At 42.5% G+C, this 25501-nt stretch overlaps 1 protein-coding gene across 1 annotated transcript in view; it reads left to right on the top strand.

Moving 5' to 3' along the window:
- The window catches only part of SAMD10 (sterile alpha motif domain containing 10), a 29252-nt gene extending 4952 nt beyond the window's left edge, over positions 1-24300 (top strand). The window contains exons 2-5 of the mRNA XM_073682893.1: positions 10913-11094; positions 17240-17408; positions 20159-20299; positions 21523-24300. Of these exons, the coding sequence (XP_073538994.1) occupies positions 10913-11094; positions 17240-17408; positions 20159-20299; positions 21523-21542 (512 nt within the window). The 3' untranslated portion in view covers positions 21543-24300. The remainder of the gene's footprint in view (positions 1-10912; positions 11095-17239; positions 17409-20158; positions 20300-21522) is intronic.
- Positions 24301-25501: the final 1201 nt, after the last annotated feature.

Here is a 25501-nt window from a genome sequence, read left to right as displayed (position 1 = left end):
GTATGGTGTATATGGGGTAGGTGTGGATAGTACATGTGTATAGGGCAGTATATGATGTATGGGTGTATATGAGGTAGATGTGGATAGTACATGTGTATAGGGTATGATGTATGGGTGTATATGGGGTAGGTGTGGATAGTACATGTGTATAGGGTATGATGTATGTGTGTATATGGGGTCGGTGTGGATAGTACATGTGTATAGGGCAGTGTATGATGTATGGGTGTATATGAGGTAGGTGTGGATAGTACATGTGTATAGGGCATGATGTCTGGGTGTATATCGGGTAGGTGTGGATAGTGCATGTGTATAGGGCAGTGTATGATGTATGGGTGTATATGAGGTAGGTGTGGATAGTACATGTGTATAAGCTCTGATGTATGGGTGTATATGGGGTAGGTGTGGATAGTACATGTGTATAGGGTATGATGTATGGGTGTATATGAGGTAGGTGTGGATAGTACATGTGTATAGGGCAGTGTATGATATATGGGTGTTTATGAGGTAGATGTGGATAGTACATGTGTATAGGGTATGATGTATGGGTGTATATGGGGTAGGTGTGGATAGTGCATGTGTATAGGGTATGATGTATGGGTGTATATGAGGTAGATGTGGATAGTACATGTGTATAGGGTATGATGTATGGGTGTATATGAGGTAGGTGTGGATAGTACATGTGTATAGGGCAGTGTATGATATATGGGTGTTTATGAGGTAGATGTGGATAGTACATGTGTATAGGGTATGATGTATGGGTGTATATGGGGTAGGTGTGGATAGTGCATGTGTATAGGGCAGTGTATGGTGTATATAGGGTAGGTGTGGATAGTGCATGTGTATTCGGGCAGTGTATGATGTATGGGTGTATATGGGGTAGGTGTGGACAGTACATGTGTATAGGACAGTGTATGATGTATGGGTGTATATGGGGTAGGTGTGGATAGTACATGTGTATAGGGTATGATGTATGGGTGTATATGGGGTAGGTGTGGATAGTACATGTGTATAGGGCAGTGTATGGTGTATTTAGGGTAGGTGTGGATAGTGCATGTGTATTAGGACAGTGTATGATGTATGGGTGTATATGGGTAGGTGTGGATAGTACATGTGTGTAGGACAGTGTATGATGTATGGGTGTATATGAGGTAGGTGTGGATAGTACATGTGTATAGGGTATGATGTATGGGTGTATATGGGGTAGATGTGGATAGTGCATGTGTATAGGGCAGTGTATGATGTATGGGTGTATATGAGGTAGGTGTGGATAGTACATGTGTATAGGGTATGATGTATGGGTGTATATGGGGTAGGTGTGGATAGTACATGTGTATAGGGTATGATGTATGGGTGTATATGGGGTAGGTGTGGATAGTACATGTGTATAGGGTATGATGTATGGGTGTATATGGGGTAGGTGTGGATAGTACATGTGTATAGGGCAGTGTATGATGTATGGTGTGTATATGGGGTAGGTGTGGATAGTACATGTGTATAGGGCAGTGTATGATATATGGTGTATATGGGGTAGGTGTGGATAGTGCATGTGTATAGAGCAGTGTATGATGTATGGGTGTATATGAGGTAGATGTGGATAGTACATGTGTATAGGGTATGATGTATGGGTGTATATGGGGTAGGTGTGGATAGTACATGTGTATAGGGCAGTGTATGATGTATGGGTATATATGAGGTAGATGTGGATAGTACATGTGTATAGGGTATGATGTATGGGTGTATATGGGATAGGTATAGATAGTACATGTGTATAGGGCAGTGTATGATGTATGGGTGTTTATGAGGTAGATGTAGATAGTACATGTGTATAGGGCAGTGTATGATGTATGGTGTGTATGGGGTAGGTGTGGATAGTACACGTGTATAGAGCAGTATATCATGTGTGGGTGTATATGGGGTAGGAGTGGATAGTACATGTGTATAGGCTCTGATGTATGGGTGTGAGTGGGGTAGGTGTGGATAGTACATGTGTATAGGGTATGATGTATGGGTGTATATGAGGTAGGTATGGATAGTACATGTGTATAGGGTATGATGTATGGGTGTATATGGGGTAGGTGTGGATAGTGCATGTGTATAGGGCAGTGTATGATGTATGGGTGTATATGAGGTAGGTGTGGATAGTACATGTGTATAGGGTATGATGTATGGGTGTATATGGGGTAGGTGTGGATAGTACATGTGTATAGGGTATGATGTATGGGTGTATATGGGGTAGGTGTGGATAGTGCATGTGTATAGGGCAGTGTATGATGTATGGGTGTATATGAGGTAGGTGTGGATAGTACATGTGTATAGGGTATGATGTATGGGTGTATATGGGGTAGGTGTGGATAGTACATGTGTATAGGGTATGATGTATGGGTGTATATGGGATAGGTGTGGATAGTACATGTGTATAGGGCAGTGTATGGTGTATATGGGGTAGGTGTGTATAGTGCATGTGTATAGGGCAGTATATGATGTATGGGTGTATATGAGGTAGGTGTGGATAGTACATGTGTATAGGGTATGATGCATGGGTGTATATGGGGTAGGTGTGGATAGTACATGTGTATAGGGTATGATGTATGGGTGTATATGGGATAGGTGTGGATAGTACATGTGTATAGGGCAGTGTATGGTGTATATGGGGTAGGTGTGGATAGTACATGTGTATAGGGTATGATGCATGGGTGTATATGGGGTAGGTGTGGATAGTACAGGTGTATAGGGTATGATGTATGGGTGTATATGGGATAGGTGTGGATAGTACATGTGTATAGGGCAGTGTATGGTGTATATGGGGTAGGTGTGTATAGTGCATGTGTATAGGGCAGTATATGATGTATGGGTGTATATGAGGTAGGTGTGGATAGTACATGTGTATAGGGTATGATGCATGGGTGTATATGGGGTAGGTGTGGATAGTACATGTGTATAGGGTATGATGTATGGGTGTATATGGGATAGGTGTGGATAGTACATGTGTATAGGGCAGTGTATGGTGTATATGGGGTAGGTGTGGATAGTACATGTGTATAGGGCAGTGTATGATGTATGGGTGTATATGAGGTAGATGTGGATAGTACATATGTATAGGGTATGATGTATGGGTGTATATGGGGTAGGTGTGGATAGTACATGTGTATAGGGCAGTGTATGATGTATGGGTGTATATGAGGTAGATGTGGATAGTACATGTGTGTAGGGTATGATGTATGGGTCTATATGGGATAGGTATAGATAGTACATGTGTATAGGGCAGTGTATGATGTATGGGTGTATATGAGGTAGGTGTGGATAGTACATGTGTATAGGGCAGTGTATGATATATGGGTGTTTATGAGGTAGATGTGGATAGTACATGTGTATAGGGTATGATGTAAGGGTGTATATGGGGAAGGTGTGGATAGTGCATTTGTATAGGGCAGTGTATGGTGTATATAGGGTAGGTGTGGATAGTGCATGTGTATTAGGGCAGTGTATGATGTATGCATGTATATGGAGTAGGTGTAGACAGTACATGTGTATAGGACAGTGTATGATGTATGGGTATATATGGGGTAGGTGTGGGTAGTACTTGTGTATAGGGTGTGATGTATGGGTGTATATGGGATAGGTATAGATAGTACATGTGTATAGGGCAGTGTATGATATATGGGTGTATATGAGGTAGGTGTGGATAGTACATGTGTATAGGGTATGATGTATGGGTGTACATGGGGTAGGTGAGGATAGTACATATGTATAGGGCAGTGTATGATGTATGGGTGTATATGAGGTAGATGTGGATAGTACATGTGTATAGGGTATGATGTATGGGTGTATATGGGGTAGGTGTGGATAGTGCAAGTGTATAGGGCAGTGTATGGTGTATATGGGGTAGGTGTGGGTAGTACTTGTGTATAGAGTATGATGTATGGGTGTATATGGGATGGGTATAGATAGTACATGTGTATAGGGCAGTGTATGATGTATGGGTTTATATGGGATAGGTGTGCATAGTACATACTGTATGTATAGGGCAGTGTGAAGACACTGGGTCTTTTATGGGCGTAATACTACTCAGACAACACAGGGTGTTTATTGAACCACCAAACAGACAATAACCATATAGAAGAGTCCCAGCAAACACCCAAGATGGTGCAAAATTACACAGTCTCGCCCTTCCGCTGGCCCGCCGGGAATAGAGCAGCTGCTATTTTGGGACTTCTATGGCCAACTACCTCAGCCAGTGGCACCCCGCTTTGGGTGGAACCAGGTGACTGTATGGTCCCAGCCTGGCTTTCTCCAAACATATTCATGGAACCAGGTGACTGGATGGTCCCAACCTGGTTTTCTCCGAGCTTATCTATGGGTTCCAGGCGACCGGTGGGTCCCAGCCTGGTCACCCCAAACATCTCCATAGAACCAGGTGACTGGTCAATGGAGCAGATCTGTATCCCTCTGGATGGAGCCATGCTGTCCTGTAGAGCTACCACTTAGAGTGTTCTTGTCTGTGGTTTTATTAAAGACTCCTGATACAGAGGCATAACCCCAATTATATAGTTCACAACTGTCCTTCAATATATTTTCTACAGGTCAAGGGGGAGGTGAGATGAGTTTAACTCTCCATTATTTGAGCATTTAATCGATCTGCATAGCTTACACTCCTCTGCTGCTCTATAAGAGTCAACAAGCCCCAGGGCCCACACAATGGTTAATAAACATATTTAACAAACATTCATTATTCAAAGACCCTGTGCAAAGATAACAGTACCATAAACTGTAGGAGCTGATATAAGATGTAAATAACAGCTATTCATTTAACAAATATCAACTCAATCTACAGGAAAAGTCAACATTTAGACTTATGACAAAATTCCATGTTTCTTGTCCCACCCAGAGAAAGAAACACATAAATTCAAAAGTCATCATAACGGTGTATGGCCCCTGGCCTACTGAATGTATGTCTGGCTAATTAAGATTAAAAGCTGTGTCGTCACAGGCAGTATGTGATGTATGAGTGTATATGGGATAGGTGTGGATAGTATATGTGTATATGATGATGTATGGGTGTATATGGGTTACGTGTGGATAGTACTTGTGTATAGGTAGGGCAGTGTATGATGAATGGGTATATTTGGGGTAGGTGTGGATAGTACATGTTTATAGGGCAGTATATGATGTATGGGTTTATATGGGGTAGGCGTGGATAGTATTTGTGTATAGGGTGTGATGTATAAGTGTATATGGGATAGGTGTGGATAGTACATGTGTACAGGGCAGTATATGATACATGTAGTAGGTGTGGATAGTACATGTGTACAGGGCAGTATATGATATATGTAGTAGGTGTGGATAGTACATATGCATAGGGTAGTGTATAATGTGATGTAAGGCTGTATACGGGGTAAGTGTGGTTAGTCCATGTGTATAGAGCAGTATATCATGTGTGGGTGTATATGAGCTAGGTGTGGATAGTACATGTGTATAGGGCAGTGTATGATGTATGGTGTATATGGGGTAGCTGTGGATAGTACATGTGTATAGGGTATGATGTATGGGTGTATATGGGGTAAGTGTGGATAGTACATATGCATAGGGTAGTGTATGATGTGATGTAAGGCTGTATAAGGGGTAAGTGTGGATAGTTCATGTGTATAGAGTAGTATATGATATATGGGGTAGGTGTGGATAGTGCATGTGTATAGAGCAGTATATGATATATGGGTGTATATGGGGTAGTTGTGGATAGTACATGTGTATAGGACAGTGTATGATGTATGGGTGTATCATATGATGATTGTATGATACAATGTACAGGTATATAAGGAGTTGGTGTGAATCAAACATGTGTTTAGGACGGTGTATGATATGATGTACAGCCTCAGGTGTATATGGGATAGGATAGGTGTGGATAGTGCATGTGTTTAGGGCTATGTATGATAAGATGTACAGGTGTATGTAGAGAAAGTAAATATGTGTATAGGTCAATGTATGCTATGATGTACTAGGGTGTATAAGGATGGCTTGGACTGTGCATGTGTATATAAAAATGTATAGATCGATTTACAGGTGTATATGGGGCAGTGTGTTTTATCAAGTAAAAGTGTGTATGGGAAATGTGTGGATATTGCAAATGCATATATCATATACCTGTGTATTTGGGGTAGTTGTACAGTACAGACCAAAAGTTTGGACACACCTTATCATTTAAAGATTTTTCTGTATTTTCTTGACTATGAAAATTGTACATTCACACTGAAGGCATCAAAACTATGAATTAACACATGTGGAATTATATACTTAACAAAAAAGTGTGAAACAACTGAAAATATGTCTTATATTCTAGGTTCTTCAAAGTAGCCACCTTTTGCTTTGATGACTGCTTTGCACACTCTTGGCATTCTCTTAATGAGCTTCAAGAGGTAGTCACCGGAAATGGTTTTCACTTCACAGGTGTGCCCTGTCAGGTTTAATAAGTGGGATTTCTTGCCTTATAAATGGGGTTGGGACCATCAGTTGTGTTGTGCAGAAGTCTGGTGGATACACAGCTGATAGTCCTACTGAATAGACTGTTAGAATTTGTATTATGGAAAGAAAAAAGCAGCTAAGTAAAGAAAAACGAGTGGCCATCATTACTTTAAGAAATGAAGGTCAGTCAGTGCGAAAAATTGGGAAAACTTTGAATGTGTCCCCAAGTGCAGTTGCAAAAACCATCAAGCGCTACAAAGAAACTGGCTCACATGAGGACCGCCCCAGGAAAGGAAGACCAAGAGTCACCTCTGCTTCTAAGGATAAGTTTATCTGAGTCACCAGCCTCAGAAATCGCAGGTTAACAGCAGCTCAGATTAGAGACCAGGCCAATGTCACACAGAGTTCTAGCAGCAGACACATCTCTACAACAACTGTTAAGAGGAGACTTTGTGCAGCAGGCCTTCATGGTAAAATAGCTGCTAGGAAACCACTGCTAAGGACAGGCAACAAGCAGAAGAGACTTGTTTGGACTAAAGAACACAAGGAATGGACATTAGACCAGTGGAAATCTGGGCTTTGGTCTGATGAGTCCAAATTTGAGATCTTTGGTTTCAACTACCGTGTCTGTGTGCGATGCAGAAAAGGTGAACGGATGGACTCTACATGCCTGGTTCCCACTGTGAAGCATGGAGGAGGAGGTGTGATGGTGTGGGGGTGCTTTGCTGGTGACACTGTTGGGGATTAATTCAAAATTGAAGGCATACTGAACCAGCATGGCTACCACAGCATCTTGCAGCGGCATGCTATTCCATCCGGTTTGCGTTTAGTTGGACCATCATTTATTTTTCAACAGGACAATGACCCCAAACACACCTCCAGGCTGTGTAAGGGCTATTTGACCAAGAAGGAGAGTGATGGGGTGCTACGCCAGATGACCTGGCCTCCACAGTCACCAGACCTGAACCCAATCGAGATGGTTTGGGGTGAGCTGGACCGCAGAGTGAAGGCAAAAGGGCCAATAAGTGCTAAACATCTCTGGGAACTCCTTCAAGATTGTTGGAAGACCATTTCCGGTGACTACCTGTTGAAGCTCATCAAGAGAATGCCAAGAGTGTGCAAAGCAGTCATCAAAGCAAAAGGTGGCTACTTTGAAGAACCTAGAATATAAGACATATTTTCAGTTGTTTCACACTTTTTTGTTAAGTATATAATTCCACATGTGTTAATTCATAGTTTTGGTGCCTTCAGTGTGAATGTACAATTTTCATAGTTATGAAAATACAGAAAAATCTTTAAATGAGAAGGTGTGTCCAAACTTTTGGTCTGTACTGTATATGGCACGCTATACAGGTGTGTATAATACATGTGTGTGTATAATAATTTGTGTATGTACAGGGTGTGTATAATACATTTGTGTAATACATGTGTATATGTCCAGGTGTGTATATTACATGTGTGCATCTACAAGTGTGTATACTGTATCTAAGCCTCTCCTGGGTGATACTGTCTATTGAGTCTCTGGATCTAAGTTTCCCCCATGTGATTCTGTTTCCTGGGCCTGTGTATCTAAGCCACTTGTGTGTATGTCTACGGAGCCTGTGTATCTAAGTCTCTCTTGTATGATACTGTCTACTGAGCTTGTGTATCTAAGTCTCTCCCATGTGATACTGTCTACTGATTGTGTATCTAAGTCTCTCCCATGTGATACTGTCTACTGATTGTGTATCTAAGTCTCTCCCATGTGATACGTCTCACAGACATGATTGGCGTCTTTCCATCAGCCACTGGTTATACTAAGTTAATATTCATATATGTAACATTCCTCCCTCACAGAAACAATCTTATGTCTATATCAGTCACTTTGAATTAAGCCCTTTGGAAATAATCACTGGTGGAAGCTGAGAGTCGTCCTTAACCCTTTCAGTAAACGCTGCTGCAGCCATAAATCAATCTATCCCAGTAACACATTTCTTAGTCTGGCAAATATGTGTCATAGAGAAGACAAGCTGCTACATTGTAGGAACCACAAAACAGTGTGACTGCAAATACAGGAAGGACTATACTGATCTGCAATATGATGCACTACATGACCAAAAGTATGTGAACCCCAATCATGACAACAATAGTTGCTGGGCTGTAGGTTAGCTGCTTTGTGCCCAAACTATAAGGAAGTTGATCCTCCTTCAGAAATCATGCAGAGGACCCCCGTTGATTATTATAGGGTAGGTCTTGTTTCCGTTATGTGTCCGTTTTTAGAACTGAAAAAAAAAATATGTATACATACTGCTCTTTTTTATTATTAAAACTAACGTATACAGGAATGTAGATGGACCTCATAATAATTAACGGGGCCCCTCTGCTTCTATTTGTATCAGGCAGGCAACAGATCTGATTTTGGACATGAATTACAATTGTTTGAACCCTAAAACAGAACAGACAAATAGAATGCCTCGGCATGTAGAGGAGGAAAGTATCCCAGGGAGGGCACAGAAAGAGGCTATAGAAAAGAAGGAATGTACATGAAGAGGAAATTGGTGCAGGATAGAAGCTGTGCCAATAAAAGAGCTAATGAAGATAATAGTACCATGGATACACAGAACACAGTAATAGAAAGTTTCCAGCTAACCTAAAACTATCAATGTCAAAGACTCCATATCATGGACAGTGCAAGGGAGAAATACTCCCATGTTGAAAAGGGCACTATATCCACTTCAGAAAGCAGACATATCCAGCAGCACTTCAGTGAAAAATATGTTAAAAAAAATCAGATCCATTATTTTATTCCATTGAAAGAAATTACAGCATACAATCAGTAATGATAGAAGGCTGGCCTTCGCATTTTTGGACTAGTCATACTCTAGATACACAGATATCACATCCAACCTATATTACTGAGAGAGACACTCCCACAAGAGAAAAGTCTTGAAACTTGGATAAGGGTGCAAACTGCACATCAATGGGACTGAAACGCATGAGGGAATGAAGATTGCAGACTGAAGGTTACCACTAACATATGTAAAAACAAACAAAAAAAACACTTTTTTTCTATGTCAAAGGGGCCCATAGCCTTTAATGTCTTCAGGTCTCTGATTACGATGGAAATCCTGATTTATGAAGCTGCTGAAAAGTGATTGTGTTGACGCTGCCTCAAGATGGAATTTTGAACAGGGTGATTGGTGCTGGAACCAGGAATGGATGACTTTTGCACCTTTCACCATAAAAGTTTACCTATAGGAGAGGTGGTATCCTATAAAGGTGCCACCAGCACAGCGATGGAGACGATACTCTACTTTGTGCTCCTGCTAGCTGTAAGCGGGGCTGACATTATTGAATGCACAAGGGGTTCACATACTTTTGTGCATATAGATAAATGAGACTCAATCTAATAGCCGGATGTTCTTTTTTGACCGGGGGTTTTGCCCTTTAAAGTCTCGTCCATGGTTCACATGAATATGGTAATTGGATTTGCATTTTTTTCTTTTACACCCTCGCCTCCTCCCCCTGTAACTCGATTTCATGCCTGAGGCGTTGCTGTGAAAATGGCACTGAGAAAATAAAAGTATGGAGAAGAGCAGCTTTGTTCTCCACCGCTGTACTGTCCCCTATAATCAGTACGCTTCCCCAGAATTCTCGTCACATCCTCGCGTGCTGCAAACAATGGGTCAGGTGATCCTCTGCTTGTCAGCGACCTTGTCCCCTTTCTCCGACAGGCCTGGGATATGTACAGCTGCAAGATCCTGTGGATGCAGTCACATGTTTAAATAGTGTCTATAGGGTTAATGTAAAAAACTAAATACCTATACAGCATAATCACTCTTACATATTTGCACCCATGTTCCACCTGGGACGATGTAGTCATGGATGTGATGTTTCATGGGCGCAACCAACATTATCCTTGGACATCAGGGGCTATACAGTCATGGCTGAAAATGTTGGCACCCTTAAAATTGTTCCAGGAAATGAAGTATTTCTCCCAGAAAATTATTGAAATTACACATATTTCGTATGGCAGCACAAAAAAACAGAGTAAAAAAGTCAAATTGGACATAATTTCACACAAAACCTCAAAAATGGGTCAGACAAAATTGTTGGCACCTTTCCAAAATTATGGGTAAACAACTTTGTTTCAAGCATGTGATGCTCGTTCGAACTCACCTGTGGCCAGTATCAGGTGTGGGCAATATGAAAATCACACCTGAAACCAGATTAAAAGGGGAGAAGTTGACTCAGTCTTTGCACTTTGTGTCTGTGCGTGCTACACTAAACATGGAGGACAGAAAGAGGAGAAGAGAACTGTCTGAGGACTTCAGAATCAAAATTTTCTATGTCATAAACCCAGTTCCCACCAGTGTCACATGTACAGTAGGTCAGCGCTTGTAGCCCATCCCCTGATGCCACAGGTAGCTCAGTGGTCATGCCCACTCTTGACCCTTGTATGTTTTAATTTTGACAGCTGCCGCTCACTTCAGGTTTTGTAGAAATCTCCTGGAACACACGGTCTCTGCTGAGAACTTGAACCATCGTTTTCGCCGAGAGATTGGCAACAGCCTGACATGGCACGATGGCCGGGGACACCGATCGGCTGGAAGCAGGACCATCAAACTGCTTAAACAGCCTGGCACAGAAGTGTCACAGGTAATCATTTATCACTCATCTGCTTTTCTCTCTGCTCTACTTGTGTATTATTTATATGCATCATGTCTTCTACTCCGGTCACATCCAGAGCTGCAGTCATAACTCATTTCTCACCGCTTCTCCCTTCTGGATCAATGTCTGTACAGAAATATCCCTGATGTGTAGTGCATTGCGAGAAATACTTAAAGGGGTTGTCTGGTCTTAAACTACAAGTCTGCAGTAACTCTATGTCACTGCAGACTTGTGAATCCTCACGTCGCGCGCACTGTGGGCTGAGAGGATTCTCAGATGTCAGCGCTGGGGTCGGCGGTTGTGTGACCACAAGTATGGAATATGCATATTACCGGCCACATTCTGACTAGATAGGCGCACCTAGAGTGACTGCAGACTTGTAGTTTAAGACGCAACAACCCCTTTCATTTCAATTCCTTGCCTTCTTAAAGATCTCGGCTTGCTTTCAGTAAGTTAGAACAATTTGTTTACACAGAATGAGACTGAAAACCTGTACAGACTTTTAGATTTCTCACAGCTGAAGGTTTGCTCCAATTGTATCATTTCTACGGTTGTGGCCAACAGTTTTGAGACTGACCCAAATTTTTGTTTGCACAGTTTGCTGCTTCAGTGTTCTTACCTCTTTTAATCGGATGTTTCTATGATTACTGAAGTCCATTTATCAGCATTTCATAAGGTTTTACACTTTTATTGCCAAATCATGTTTATGGAAACGCTTAACATTTACAGTGTTGTCCCTTTTTTTCATGACTTCTCCCTGACAGCTGGATATTTGCTTCTGGGCCAAATCTTGACTCATGACCGCCCGTTCTTGTCTAATCATCACTTGGAGTTTATCACAATTTCTGTGTTATTTTTTTCCTTCTGCTTTTTGAAGATTGACCACAGGTTCTCAATGGGATTGAGATCTGGGAAGATTCCTGTCCATGGACCCAAAATGTCAATGTTTTGTTCACTGAGTCACTTTTGTCTTGTGACATGGTCTCCATCATGCTGGAGAAAGCATTGTTCATCCCCAAATTGCTCCTGGATGGTTGGGAGAAGCTGCTTGTTGAGGATGTTGGATCCCATTCTTTATTCATGGCCGTGTTCTTAGGCTAAATTGTGAGTGAGCCCCCTCCATTGATGAGAAGCCCCCACACATGAATGGTCTCAGGAGGCTTTACTGCTGGCAGACACAGGACTCATGGCAGCGATCATCTGTGCTTCTCCGGACAATCATTCTTCCAGCTGTCTGAAACAGTCTGAAGGGGACAGTCTTCATCAGAGAAAATAACTTTCCCTCAGTCATCTGCAGTCCAATTCATGTACTTCCTGCAAAATTGTGAGTAATCCCCCTCCATGGATGAGAAGCTGTAACATCGGCGTCTCAGCCTCCAGCCGGGCAGAGACTCCGTTCCCCTCACCGCCGCGGTCCAGGTCTGGCGTACTCCCGCTCCCCTGCTGCTGTGGCACGCTCTGCGCGCAGCTTCCCGGGCTCTGTGCTTAGGGCCCGCGCGCGCTCCCTCCCTCTTGAAGGGCCGCGCGCGCCGTCCTATAGAGTCCCCGGCCAATGGCCAGAGGACTTCCCCTATATTAGGCACCTCCTCCAATATGGAGGTGCCTGTGCAAGGTTGTTGTTCTGTGTGCTAAACACTTGCTCCAGCCCTCAGGTCCCGCTGCCTGTCAGTCCTGCCTGCCAGTCTTCTGTCAGTCCAGCCCGCCAGCCTGTCTAACAGTTCTATTCTCCAGTCTGTCTACATTTGTGCCCTCCAGCCTGCTTACCTGGAGCACCTGTCTGTAACCTGCCGTGCCCGCCAGCCTGCTTACTTGGAGCACCTGCCTGTTACCTGTCGTGCCCGCCAGCCAGCTTACCTGGAGCACCTGTCTGTAACCTGCCGTGCCTGCCAGCCTGCTTACCTGGAGCACCTGCCTGTAACCTGTCGTGCCCGCCAGCCTGCTTACCTGGAGCACCTGCCTGTTACCTGTCGTGCCTGCCAGCCTACCTGGAGCACCTGCCAGTTACCTGCCGGGCCCGCCTGCTCGCCTACCCGGAGCACCCGTCTGGCTATCTGCCGAACCAGCCTGCTTATCTACCCGGACCACCCGTCAGCCTTCCTGCCGTGCTCATCCGCTGTACCGGTCAGTTCCTGCCATCTGACCCATGGGAGTCACCTGCTCTCACACAAGGTCGGTCCCAGAGTGGCACCTGGTCCACCTGCCCGGTCCCTCCCTGGTTCACAGAGTCGATTCAGCCGTCGTGCGACCTTGGTCAGGCCATGTAGGCACTTAGTCACGCCCCTCTGCTCCCGCCTTGCACCAAAGCACAGAGGTTCCACCACCTGGACTCGTAACAGAAGCCCTCACACATGAATGGTGTCAGGATGCTCTACTGTTGGCATGGTACAGGACTCATGGCAGTGCTCACCTTTTCTTCTCCAATCATTCTTCCAGATGATTCAAACAGTTTGAGGGGGCTTCATCATAGAAAATATCTTTACCATTGTCCCCTGCAGTACTTGCTAGAGAATGTCAGTCTGCCCTTGATATTTTTCTTAGAGAGAAGTGGCTTTTTTTGCTGTCCTTCTTAACACCAGGCAGCCTCCAAAAGCCTTCCCCTGTCAGTGTGTGCAGATGTGCTGATACATGCCTGCTACTATTCCTGCACTTGTTTTCAAGTGATCCCCTAGCTAAATGCTCTTTAGGAGACGGTTCTGGTACTTGCTGGACTTTCTTTCGCCCTGAAGCCTTCTTCATAGCAACTGATCCTCTCTCTTTGAAGTTCTTGATGATCTTATAAGTGGTTGATATATGAGCAATGTCCTTGCCTGTAAATCCATTTTGATGCAACGCTAATGCTGACTGAACATATTTCCTTGGAGGTAACAATGGTTAACAGAGGAAGAAAATGATTTCAAACACCAGCCCTTGGAGGTAACCATTGTTAACAGAAGAAGACAATGAGTTTAAGCACCAACCCCTTTTTAATGCAACCAGTCGGGTCAATCACAATCGCAAAGTAATATCAGCTGCCTTGTCCTAGATAACACTTTCTCCTGAGCTAAAGAGAAGATCACTGAAATGATGTAAGCAGCTCATTTTGTGACAGAGCTGAAATTCAGTGGAAATTGAGTTGTGAGATTAAGTTAATTTTCGTGATATGGAATGACTTTACAATTTTTTACAATTCCTCTGATCACTTTCCAAACCAATCTAGAGCTACTGCAAATTACCATTATAAAAACGGAAGCAGCAAACTTTGTGAAAATCAAAAGTTTTATCAGTCTCAAAACTTTTCACGACAAGTGTAGACAAAACTCTATGTACTAAACAGCCTGGGCTGCAAGCAAATACATGTTACCAGCACTGATATATTGTAGCAAACTCTCAGAACAGAAGAAAGAATTGTTCAGCTGATGTGTATAGCTTACAGAGGATTGATATAATCGTAGCAAAATGGGAAGTATTAGATCAGGGTGGAAACAAGAATATTCTATTCCTTGTAAGCAAGCAGAGTCATTGAGTTTTTCATTAAAATATAATGAAGCATTTTGTAGAGGAAAAAAAGTTGAAAACCCGATAAATTCAATATGAGGAGCAGAAGACCGATAATATACGAGATAATTGGTAAAGCGGGTGCAGCGTCATACGGTCGTCTTAGAGTCTATGGTACACCGCAGTCAGGAGGAGGGGGCTCCGCTGGACAGCTCAAGTGTAACCTCCTTGGACAAGGAGGATAATTGGGTATTGTAATTATTAGCCGCTGTACTGTCACACAGATATTACCCCAGTGCTGAGGTATTTCACTAACAGACCAGATATCATGATGCATGAAATGAGGGAGGCGCAGTGCGGCACATCTACTGTCACATCCAGGCAGCCACATGTATAATGCTGGACATTGCTGTCCTGTACTGAGGTACATTGAGTAATCATGGAGAATAGTACCGCTATATAGTATACAGAGCCCGCTATTAACATGAGGAATGCTGTAGAGGTAAAAAGCAAGTTGCACAAAACATAAGCGTACCCACCGTACAGCAATTTACAACACCGGGACTAATACTGTGTACAGGCCGGAGTGATCACGTACAGGGACTCCTAGAGATGAACAGCGAGGGAGATGTGATACATATACTACATGGAGGAAAGTATAAGATGCCTCCACATTACACCTACAGGAGCTTTTATCACACCCCATTTTAAATCCATTAATTTAGGGTTGCAGTTATCACAGCTCCCTCTCTTCTGGGAAGGATTTCTACAAGAATTTGGAGGAGTCTATGAGAATTTTTACCTATTCATCCAGAAGAACATGTTGGGCCAGACACTGATATTGGAGGAGAGGAGCGGGCTCACAATCTCCATACTAGTGCATCCCTAAGGTGTTGGATGGGGTTGTGGTCCGGGCTCTGTGCGGTCGGTCATGTTCTTCCCACCAAACTCCCCCAACCATGCCTTTATGGACCTCGGTTTGAGCACTAGGCACAGTCATAGGGAACAGAAAAACGGCCTTCCCCAAACTGTTTCCTTCAAAGTTGGAGGCTACAATTGTCCAAAATGTGTTATAATGATGCATTAAAATTTCCTTTCACTGGAAATAAAGGGCATTTACACTGCTGGATTATCATGAACAAGTGCAACAATGAACGCTTATTTCAGAAATAGTATGCAGTTTAAATAGGCTGCCAATCACCCGCAAACTGCTCATTCATTGGGTAAAATGGTCTTTTTTGCTTAACAGATCATCGTTCTCGGCAGCTCATTATGTAAACAGGGCCTGAGTCGCTGAGAGCTATGGCAGCCTATGCGCAGAACACTCAGTCTGCCTGTGCAAACTAGACTATGAAATGACTACCAATCAGCAAACAAATAGCTGATCAGTGGTCGCGTAGTGCCGCTGGTCGACTGCTGTAAATAGATCTTTGGGGCCTCTGACATCCCCTAAAAAACAACCTTATAGCATCATCCTTCCTCCACTAAACTTTACAGTGGGCACAATGTAGCCAGGTAACGTTATCCTGACATTCACCAGACCCAGACTCATCCATCAGATCCCAGATAGAAAAGTGAGATCCATCACTGCACAGAACACATTTCTGCTACACTAGAGCCCAGTGTCGGTGCTTTACACCTCTCCATCTGAAGCTCAGCATTGTGCTTGGTGATGTAAGGCTGCATGCAGCTACTCAGCCATGAAGCTCCCGGTGGGGGTCACAGTTTTAGTTCTGATGGTAATAGCAGAGGAGGTTTGGACTCTGCAGTTATGGAATCAGCAGAGCGTTGGTGACTTATCTCAGCATTCGGTGACCCCGCTCTGTAAATTTATATGGTCTCCACTTGGAGGCTGGGTTGTTGCATTTCCTTCCATTTTTCCATAATACCACTAGCAGGTGATGGTGGAATATTTAAGTGAGAAGAAATGTCCCTTAACTGACATGTTACAATGATGGCACCCTGTTATAGGACCATGCAAGAATTCAGGGAGTTCTCTATTTCAGTTTTTCTTTTTTAATAAATTTGCAAAAATTTCTACATTTCTGTTTTTTTTTCAGTCAAGATGGGGGTGCAGAGTGTACATTAATGAGAAAAAAATGAACTTTTTAGACCAAATGGCTGCAATGAAACAAAGAGTGAAAAATTTAAAGGGGTCTGAATACTTTCGTACCCACTGTATGTGCAGTGCACGTGATATAAGCGTGTGGTGCATAATATTCTGCACAGACGTAGAATACACCTTGGTGAAGAGGGTTGTCCTGTGAAAACACACACAGGGAAAGTGATAACTCATTGATTGATGGGGGGTCCGACCCCCAATCAGGAGAGCAGGGCACTTGTATACCCAAATGGAGCAGCAGTGCACATTGAACTCCAATCAGCTTTTTCCAGCAGCCCCGTAGTGAATGAATGGAGCTGCTGTTGGGTATATGAGATTAAAAGTGCCACGTTAGGGATAAAATTTCGCCGTTCTGCAGATGGGTGCAGGTCCTAGTGGTCAGACACCCACTGATCAATAAGGTATTACCTATCCTGCACATAGGTGATAACTTGTTTTCGCTGGACAACCCCTTTAAGAATGGGATAATAGACGGGTGTAATGCTTGGTGCTGTGTCTTTTCTGCATTGAGTAATTCACAGTTTGTCCCCTGCACAGGTCAGACCCAGCGATCAATACGGCATATATCACACCAGTCCGTCCTTCAGCTGCCTCACGAAACCCGTCGTCCTATGGACTCAGCAAGACGTGTGCAAATGGCTGAAGAAGCACTGTCCACACAACTATCTCACCTATGTGGAGGCCTTCTCTCACCACGCCATCACAGGTAGCTCGGCCTGGCTCATTTACACCTCTACTTACTCTATGTCAGTGGTTTACTACCTGTTGTAAAGCTACTACCCCCATCATCCTCTAAGAACCCATCTGTCAGGGTATGTAGGGAGCAGCCATAGCTCGGGTCCTAGTCTGTGGTACGATGCCCCTCTTTCTAGATGTCTAATGTTCATGTCACAAAGTCAGCAGGCTGGTATATTTGTGGAGCCGGCGGGTCGCACGTCGCAGGCATTGTGTGCTGCCTTACAGTCCTGCACAGGCTGCAACAGCGAGATCATCTGACTGCTGTAAAATCCCAGCAGACACGCACCAGCAGACATGGTGAGATCTGTATCCCGAGGCCGCGCCGGCTAAAAGTCTTAATGTACAGCGCAGATAAAATACTGAGAGGGGCAATCCACCCCCAGGAGGTAGAGATGAAGATTAGGAAGAGGGGAGGGGAAGACTCAAGGGGACCAGTGAAATTATAAACTGAAGGAAGGGAATAAACTCAGATCCGAGAAAAAGAATTATGAGCCGCAAAGGGAAGAGAATTAAGTTCCATAGGGATCAAAAAATAAGATCTATAGAAAGAGGAGGGAATAGCGATCTATAGGAAAAGGAGTGAATCGGGATCCATAGAAAGAAGAGGGAATAAAGAATATAGAAAGAGGATGGAATAGCAATCTATAGGAAGAGGAGCAAATGGGGATCCATAGAAAGAAGAGGGAATAAGGATGTATAGAAAGAGGAGGGAATAGCAATCTATAGAAAGAGGAGTGAATCGGGATCTATAGAAAGAAAAGGGAGTCGGGATCTATAGAAAGAAGAGGGAATAAGGATCTATAGAAAGAGGAGAGAATCGGGATCTATTTAAAGAGGGAATAAGGGTCTAAAGAAAGAGGACTCAATTGAGATCCATAGAAAGATGAGTGAATATAGATTTATAGAAAGAAAAGCGAATATAGATCTATAGAAAGAGGAAGGAACAAGATCTATAGAAAGAAGAGCGAATTGAGGTCTATAGAAAGAAGAGAGAACGGGATCTATAGAAAGAGGAGCAAATAGGGATCTATCGAAAGAAAAGAGAATCAGGATCCATAGAAAGAGGGGAGAGCAGAAATCTATAGAAAGAGGGAAGAACAAGGATCTAAAGGTTCTCTATAAAGAGAGGGGATTAGGGATTTATAAAGAGGAGAGAGAAGGGATCTATAGAAAGATGGGACAATAGACATCTATAAAAAGTAGAGAAAATAGGGATCTATAGAAAAAGGAGGGACCAAGGATCTCTGAAAAAGAGAGAATCTAGATCTATAGAAAATGAGGGAATTAGGAGCTGTAGATACAGGAGTAAATCTATACAGATGTACGGGGAGACAAGGCTATAAAAAAGAGAGAGATTGCAGATCTATAGGGATCATAATCCACATATAGGAATCCATGGAACAAAGAGAAATAGATGTTAAAGCCCCCATACACATGAGATTAATGTCTGCTGAACCCGCCAATATAGATAGTCGGATATGTCTGATTTCGATCTACTGTTCTCCCTGAGATAATTTGCCGATGTGTCAGTCGGTGACTTTTCTCATAGAGAACACATGAGCTCTCGGCCAAACAAGCGTTTCTGTGTATGGGAGAAATGGCTGTAATGGCTGTTGGACGAACGATCAACTGAAGCATCATCCCATTGCTTCCATACATGTCTGTGCTACTGGTTATGTGTTTTTAGTCACTCTTCAGACAGCTCTGCAGCCACCTAATTATTGTGGGTACCAGCAATTGGGCACATTGAACTCCGATGTGTTTTGTACTTTTTTTACCTAATGTCTATGACCATCTCTTATATTTATGGCCACCACAGACATCAGATTGTCATCAGATTTCACCAGGTTTACCTGGATCTGCTGATGAATAGTAGATAAATGTCTCATGTCTAAGGTCTGCCTGAAAATCAACACATTGTGGATCTAAAGGAAAATTAGAAAATCACGGCAGATAGAAAGAGGGGAAAGGATCAGTAGAGAAGAGAGATTATGAATCTTTAGAGAGAAAGCAAGATCTCTGGACAATCTTGGCATTTTGGATGGGGTCACATGACCGTATAGTCTCTGATCTGAGAAAATTGGGCCGATTATACTAATCACACTCGGATTAGAGTTTGATCATAGTGTGATCCGATTTTCTCCGATGAGGAGAAGATGGGGAAAAAAGTTCTCCATCTTCTCTATTCTGTCAGTTCGTGAAAATTGGACTGCACTCAGATGTCATCCGAGTGCAGTCCAATTTTTTTGACGGACCCATTGACTTGCATGGCCGAGTATGATCCAAATATCGGATGCAAATAGAGCTTGCTGCGATTCTTTTCCTCCGACAGACTCGGTCCGATGAAAAAATCAGACATGTGCACAGCCCCATAGAATAACCTTGATCCGAATGTGATCTGATGTTTTGTCAGATTGCACTCGGACCAAAAATACGGTTGTCTGAGCCAGCCCTTATGACGGTTTATTCTACGAGCTACATGGAGTCACATATACTGTACATTATATGCATAGCACTATATAATAAATAGTGGATTATGGACCCGGAGTCAGATGAGATCACCTGGGTCCGGCACTGTAGAAAATGAGAGTCGGCTGTTTACTCTTCTGTTTGGCACGCTCCATTTACTACAATGTATTATACATAATTTATTAAGCATTTAGTAACCTCACCAGCAGAGGAATCTCACGTTCCTCTCCATGTCTCCTTCTCTCTCAGGTCGAGCTCTGCTGAGGCTTAACGCAGAGAAGTTACAGCGCATGGGGATCATCCATGAGTCTCAGCGGCAAGAGGTTCTGCAGCAGGTATTACAGCTGCAAGTACGCGAGGAAGTCCGCAATCTGCAGCTGCTTAGTCAAGGTATACAAGAGGTTAATGCATGGAAACCTGAATTAATATGAATCATTTTCCAACCATTGCTTTATGTAATGATCATGTTTTATACTCTAGTCACATCCAGAGCTGCATTCATACAGTGGCATTTAAAAGTTTGGGCACCCCTGGTCAAAATTACTGTTATTGTGAACAGTTAAGCAAGATGAAGATGAAATGATCTGTAAAAGGCCAAAAGTTAAAGATGACACATTTCCTTTGTATTTTAGGGAAAAAAATATATATATTGTCATTTTTTACATTTTAAAAATTACAAAAGGAAAAATGGGCCGATGCAAAAGTTTGGGCACCCTTGGTGATTTGTGTGCGCAGATAACTATGACCAAGATTTCAGACCTTAATTAACCTGTTAGGGTTATGGCTTGTTCACTATCGTTGTTAGGAAAGGCCAGGTGATGCAAATTTCCGAGCTTTATAAAAACCCAGCCTCCTCTAACCTTGTGCCAAAAAACTGCAGCCATGGGTTCTTCTAAGCAGCTGCCTAGCACTGAAAATGAAAATGTCGGAAGCCCACAAAGCAGGAGAAGGCTATAAGAAGATAGCAAAGCGTTTTCAGTTGATCTTTCCTCAGTTCAAAATGTAATTAAGCAATGGCAGTTAACAGGAACAATGGAGGTCAATATAAGGTCTGGAAGACCAAGCAAAATTTCAGTGAGAGCTGCTCGTAGGATTGCTAGAGAGGCAAATCAGAACCCCAGCTTGACTGCAAAAGACCTTCAGAAAGATCTAGCAGACTCTGGAATTGTGGTACATTGTTCTACTGTTCAGAGACACCTGGTACAAAAAGTGTTTACAAGCTGTGATACTTGCAAAAGGGGGTGCTACTAGGTACTAATCATACATGGTGCCCAAACTTTTACATTGGCCCATTTTCCTTTTGGTAATTTTTAAAATGTAAAAGATTAAAAAAAAAATATATATATATATATATATATACAGTATATATATTTTTTTGCTTAAAATACATAGGAAATGTGTCATCTTTAACTTTAGCCCTTTTAGAGATCATTGCATCTTTAACTTGCTTAATTGATCACAACAGTAATTTTGACATGGGTGCCAAAGCTTTTACATGCCACTGTACTTCTGTTGGCTTTCAACCCCTGCTGGTTCACTTTCTGTGCAGAACTTCACGCTGGTGCATTATTGGAGATGTATGTTTATTCGTTCTTTTTGTCTTTTCTTTACAGCTTCATTTGGAAACTTCTAATAGGATGAATTCATGAGAACACTGACAGGCACAAACCAGCATCAAACCAGAAGTGACATATGGGACACTGGGACAGACTGGGAGACTGGCCTCCCTTGTATCCGTCATGGGAATCAGTTCATATAAATACACTAGATCATGTACAACCTATGGGGGAATCAACATTTCCCTCGAAATGTAGCTATGGGGTATCCTTGTGTCATGGATAGGGGTAGCTCCAACCCCACTGCAGGCCATAAAACATTACTCCACCTACTGATTAGGGTATTTCGAGTCCATATCTTTCATAGTAAGTGCCAAATGCAAACTCTTACCTTGCTGCACACTCAAAACTATCATTTTGATAGTTGCACGCCATTCTGAGGATGATGGTAGTGATACATTATGGTGCGATTTCTGGTCTAAGTAAAAGTCAATTCATATTTTTAGTACTAAGAGACAACGGTCTGCGCCTTAAAGGGTCCATTTATGTGTTAGAAAAAAAAAACAGTAATAATGAGGTGCAGCCACAAGGGGGCGCTGTTACACTTAATACAGTATATCATAACTAGACAGCATTGCTGTGTTACCGCTTTAATACTGCAGACACCAACAGCAATTATACAAAAGGTGGGTATCCTTGTTACTAGGAGTGACAACAGTTTGTAAATAGCAAATTGTAATCCTGTAATATATATTCAGACAGTTTCTTAGCAATAACATACAGCGCCATCTGCAGGCTATAAGGTAGAACTACATAAAGTGCCATCCTTGCTATATGGACGTCGTATTATCTAATCTATACATCATATTTATGTGGAGAAACCTTCAGCTTTGTGAGATGTGATATGTCCTGGCCACTTCTATCACCATGTGATCCGATTTGTCTTGTTCCACCTTCACTCTTTGTGGCGTCACCATGCTGAATGTGCATATAAAGGATAAAACAAGGCTCATTTGCGAAGTGTAGAATAGGTAACCTTGTATATTCAGGGATCAGTAATATAATTCAGATCTTTGCAAATGGGGGCACTGTTCCATGGACGTTAATGGGAAATCTTTGCATTGGATGTGGTGGAACTTGGAACAGCATGTTACAGAAATTAAAAGGGTTCTTTATTTTCCGTATACAAACACGATTTAAGAGCAGAAAGCCGTTGCAAGGATCAATCTGCTGTGCCAATTTAATTTCACTGGGTGTCATGTAATACTCCACACTGGTGAACATTAAAGGGAATCTGTCAGAAGGTTTTTGCTGTGTAATCTGAGAGTAGAATTATGTAGGGGGTGAGAGCCTGATTCCAGCTATAGGGCATTTAATATGCTGTATTTTTCTGTTTCAATAAAATCACTGTTTTATACACATGGGATTATCACTACAGGACTAGCTGCCTCGTGCCTCCTAGTCCAACCACCCCTCCCCCCACCACACCACTGATTAACAGCTTTCTGTCAATACACCATGTACACAGAAAGCTGCCAAATCAGTGGTGTGGGTGGAGTTATACACAGCTCAGCATTTGAGCACTGCCAAATCTGCAGCAGAAAAAAACAGGGATTTTATGACAGCAAGTGACACATCACTGGAATCAGGGTTTCTGATCTCAGATTACATAGTAAAACTTGCTGACAGATTCCCTTTAAGTAAAGTGGGAACCTCTTTAAAAAATGTTTAGCTTGACACTTTCGCTTTCTGTCACTTCCTGATGCCAACATTGATCACTGAAATGATCTTTGGGAAAAAATATAAACCTCTGCTGATCCTTACAAATGAGGACAACTTCAATTATAGATGGAGTTCCCCTTTTCATTTAGCACTATAGGACAACATGCTTATTTTGTAAAAATTGAAAATGAGCCTTTTACGGTAAAATACACATCATGTGACATAGTACCCACCAATAATATTTTAGCAATAGCAGATTCTATAATATACATAATGTAAGATATATGTAAATATCGCCTCTGTATACAATATTTATTCCTGGGACATTAGTCTCTTTAAGTCGTACGCTCTGCTGGATTTAGCCGGGCTGTATAATAATTATTATATAAATATATGGATAATATAGCTACATGCTATTGTTTTAGATAGATGTTTATGACAGTGTAATACACAAGGCGTACTGTAGATACTGGCATTTCACAGCCGTATATAGAAACACACTCACACGGGACTATATCAAGGTTATTAAATCCCCCAAAACTATGTCAGATTCTGGAAAAGAATCATGGTCTTCCTCTTGCCCACACAATTGTTATTAAGAATGACTTCTGAATGTCTCTGTCATTAGAAATACCATATTTCACCCTTTGAGCCTATGGGAGCTTAGTATAGTTCGGCTGCTATTATATTATCATTACTTTGGGGAATCATATTATTAATGTGAATAGTTTTCCTGTCACTGTGCATATATTTTCTGTACTGAGGAGGCAGACAGTGGCATTTTAACCCTGCATCACGTGCGTTTCTGTACCATTACAAATAACATATTTCACCCTCTGAGTCTATGGGAGTTTTGTACAGTGAGACGAAAATTGATACAGTAAATTCCCCTGGGGGACATCATAATTTTAATGTGGGCAGGCTTCCTATCACTGTGATATTATTTCCTGCACTGAGACGGACAGAGGGGCTTTACCCCTGCATCAAGTTAAAGTGCCTCCACTAACCAGGATGCCGTTTCCCGAAGGTGAATGTTCCTGGTTATATGGGGCCCCCTCGTTGGAGTTCTTCCTTTTTTTATACAGTTTTCTGAATAAACATGCATTGATATTCCTGAGACTTATCTTTCTTATTTTGATTAATATCTGCCAACAGAGCCTATGAGTACGCATCTGACAACTGAGCAGAATCAGTTCTTTTAAACGGCGATATCATAAATTTTTAAAGGGGCTGTCTGGGACTTTAACATTGATGGCCTATTCTTTAGGATCTAAGGATCGGTGGAGGTGAGACACCCGGCACCCTCGCCGATCAGATTTTCCCAATGTCAGGGGTGGCCGGAACTGCTCAGTTACGGATCTGCATAGCTCTGTCGACTGTACAGTGGCGGTTGCCGGGTACTGCATTATTCCATTGAATAGCAGTTGTGGCCACTGCTGACATCGGGAACAGCTTATTGGTAGGGGTGCCAGGTGTTGGCCCACCACCAATCAGACATTGATGACCTATGCTAAGGATAAGCCATCTATGTTAAAGTCCCTGACAACCCATTTAATATTTACCTGAAATAGTCTGCAAGAACAGCTCGTACAGATGCTTTAATGTGAATGTTGCCCACATTGTGCCTTCTGCTGTGTGCAGCCCCAGGGGTAACGGTGTGGGGGAGAAGTGCTAAAACAGTAACATCTTCTCTGGATACCCCAAAAAAGGACTTGAGCAACTTTCACAAATATTCCTCACTATTTTCAAGATCTCTGCCTTCTTTAAGTGAATGAGAACATTGTTATATCTTCACAGACTGTATATAGGTTAAGTATGAGGTGTAGGAGACATGTATATAACCCTGGTATACGCAAAGGTGTAGCTAGGGGTTAGGAACAAAGGGATGAAACACATATGAGTTATGTGGTTTGGGGACACACTCAGATTTATAAAGCCAAAGGCACACCCTTTTAAAGTAATAATTCCCCTTCAGAGTCCCCCTATTAAGTAACAGTGGCCAGAGTGCTACTTTATTAAGTAATATTGTCCAGATTGTCCCATAAAAACTAATAATGTATCCTACCTGGCTATGAAAAATAATAATAATGCCCCCTAAGTGCCCTCATAACAATGACTAACACCCCCTCAGTTCCCGTAATAATGTACCGTAAGTGCCTGTTTAAAAGCAATTCCCACCCCCCCAATAAATAAATAAATTATATATACTCAACCCGAGTCCTTACGGGGGTTGTCCAGCCTTAGGATACAAGTCTGCAGTCACTCTATGTGGCTGCAGATTTGCAAACCCTCACATTGCGCACACTGCGCATTA

The sequence above is a fragment of the Phyllobates terribilis genome, unplaced genomic scaffold, assembly GCF_046119375.1.
Source record: "Phyllobates terribilis strain yellow unplaced genomic scaffold, ASM4611937v1 Scaffold_5__5_contigs__length_657084704, whole genome shotgun sequence".
Classification (NCBI taxonomy): Eukaryota; Metazoa; Chordata; class Amphibia; order Anura; family Dendrobatidae; genus Phyllobates; species Phyllobates terribilis.
The sequence above is the reverse complement of the archived record's forward strand: the minus strand, read 5'-3'. Positions and strand labels throughout refer to the sequence as shown.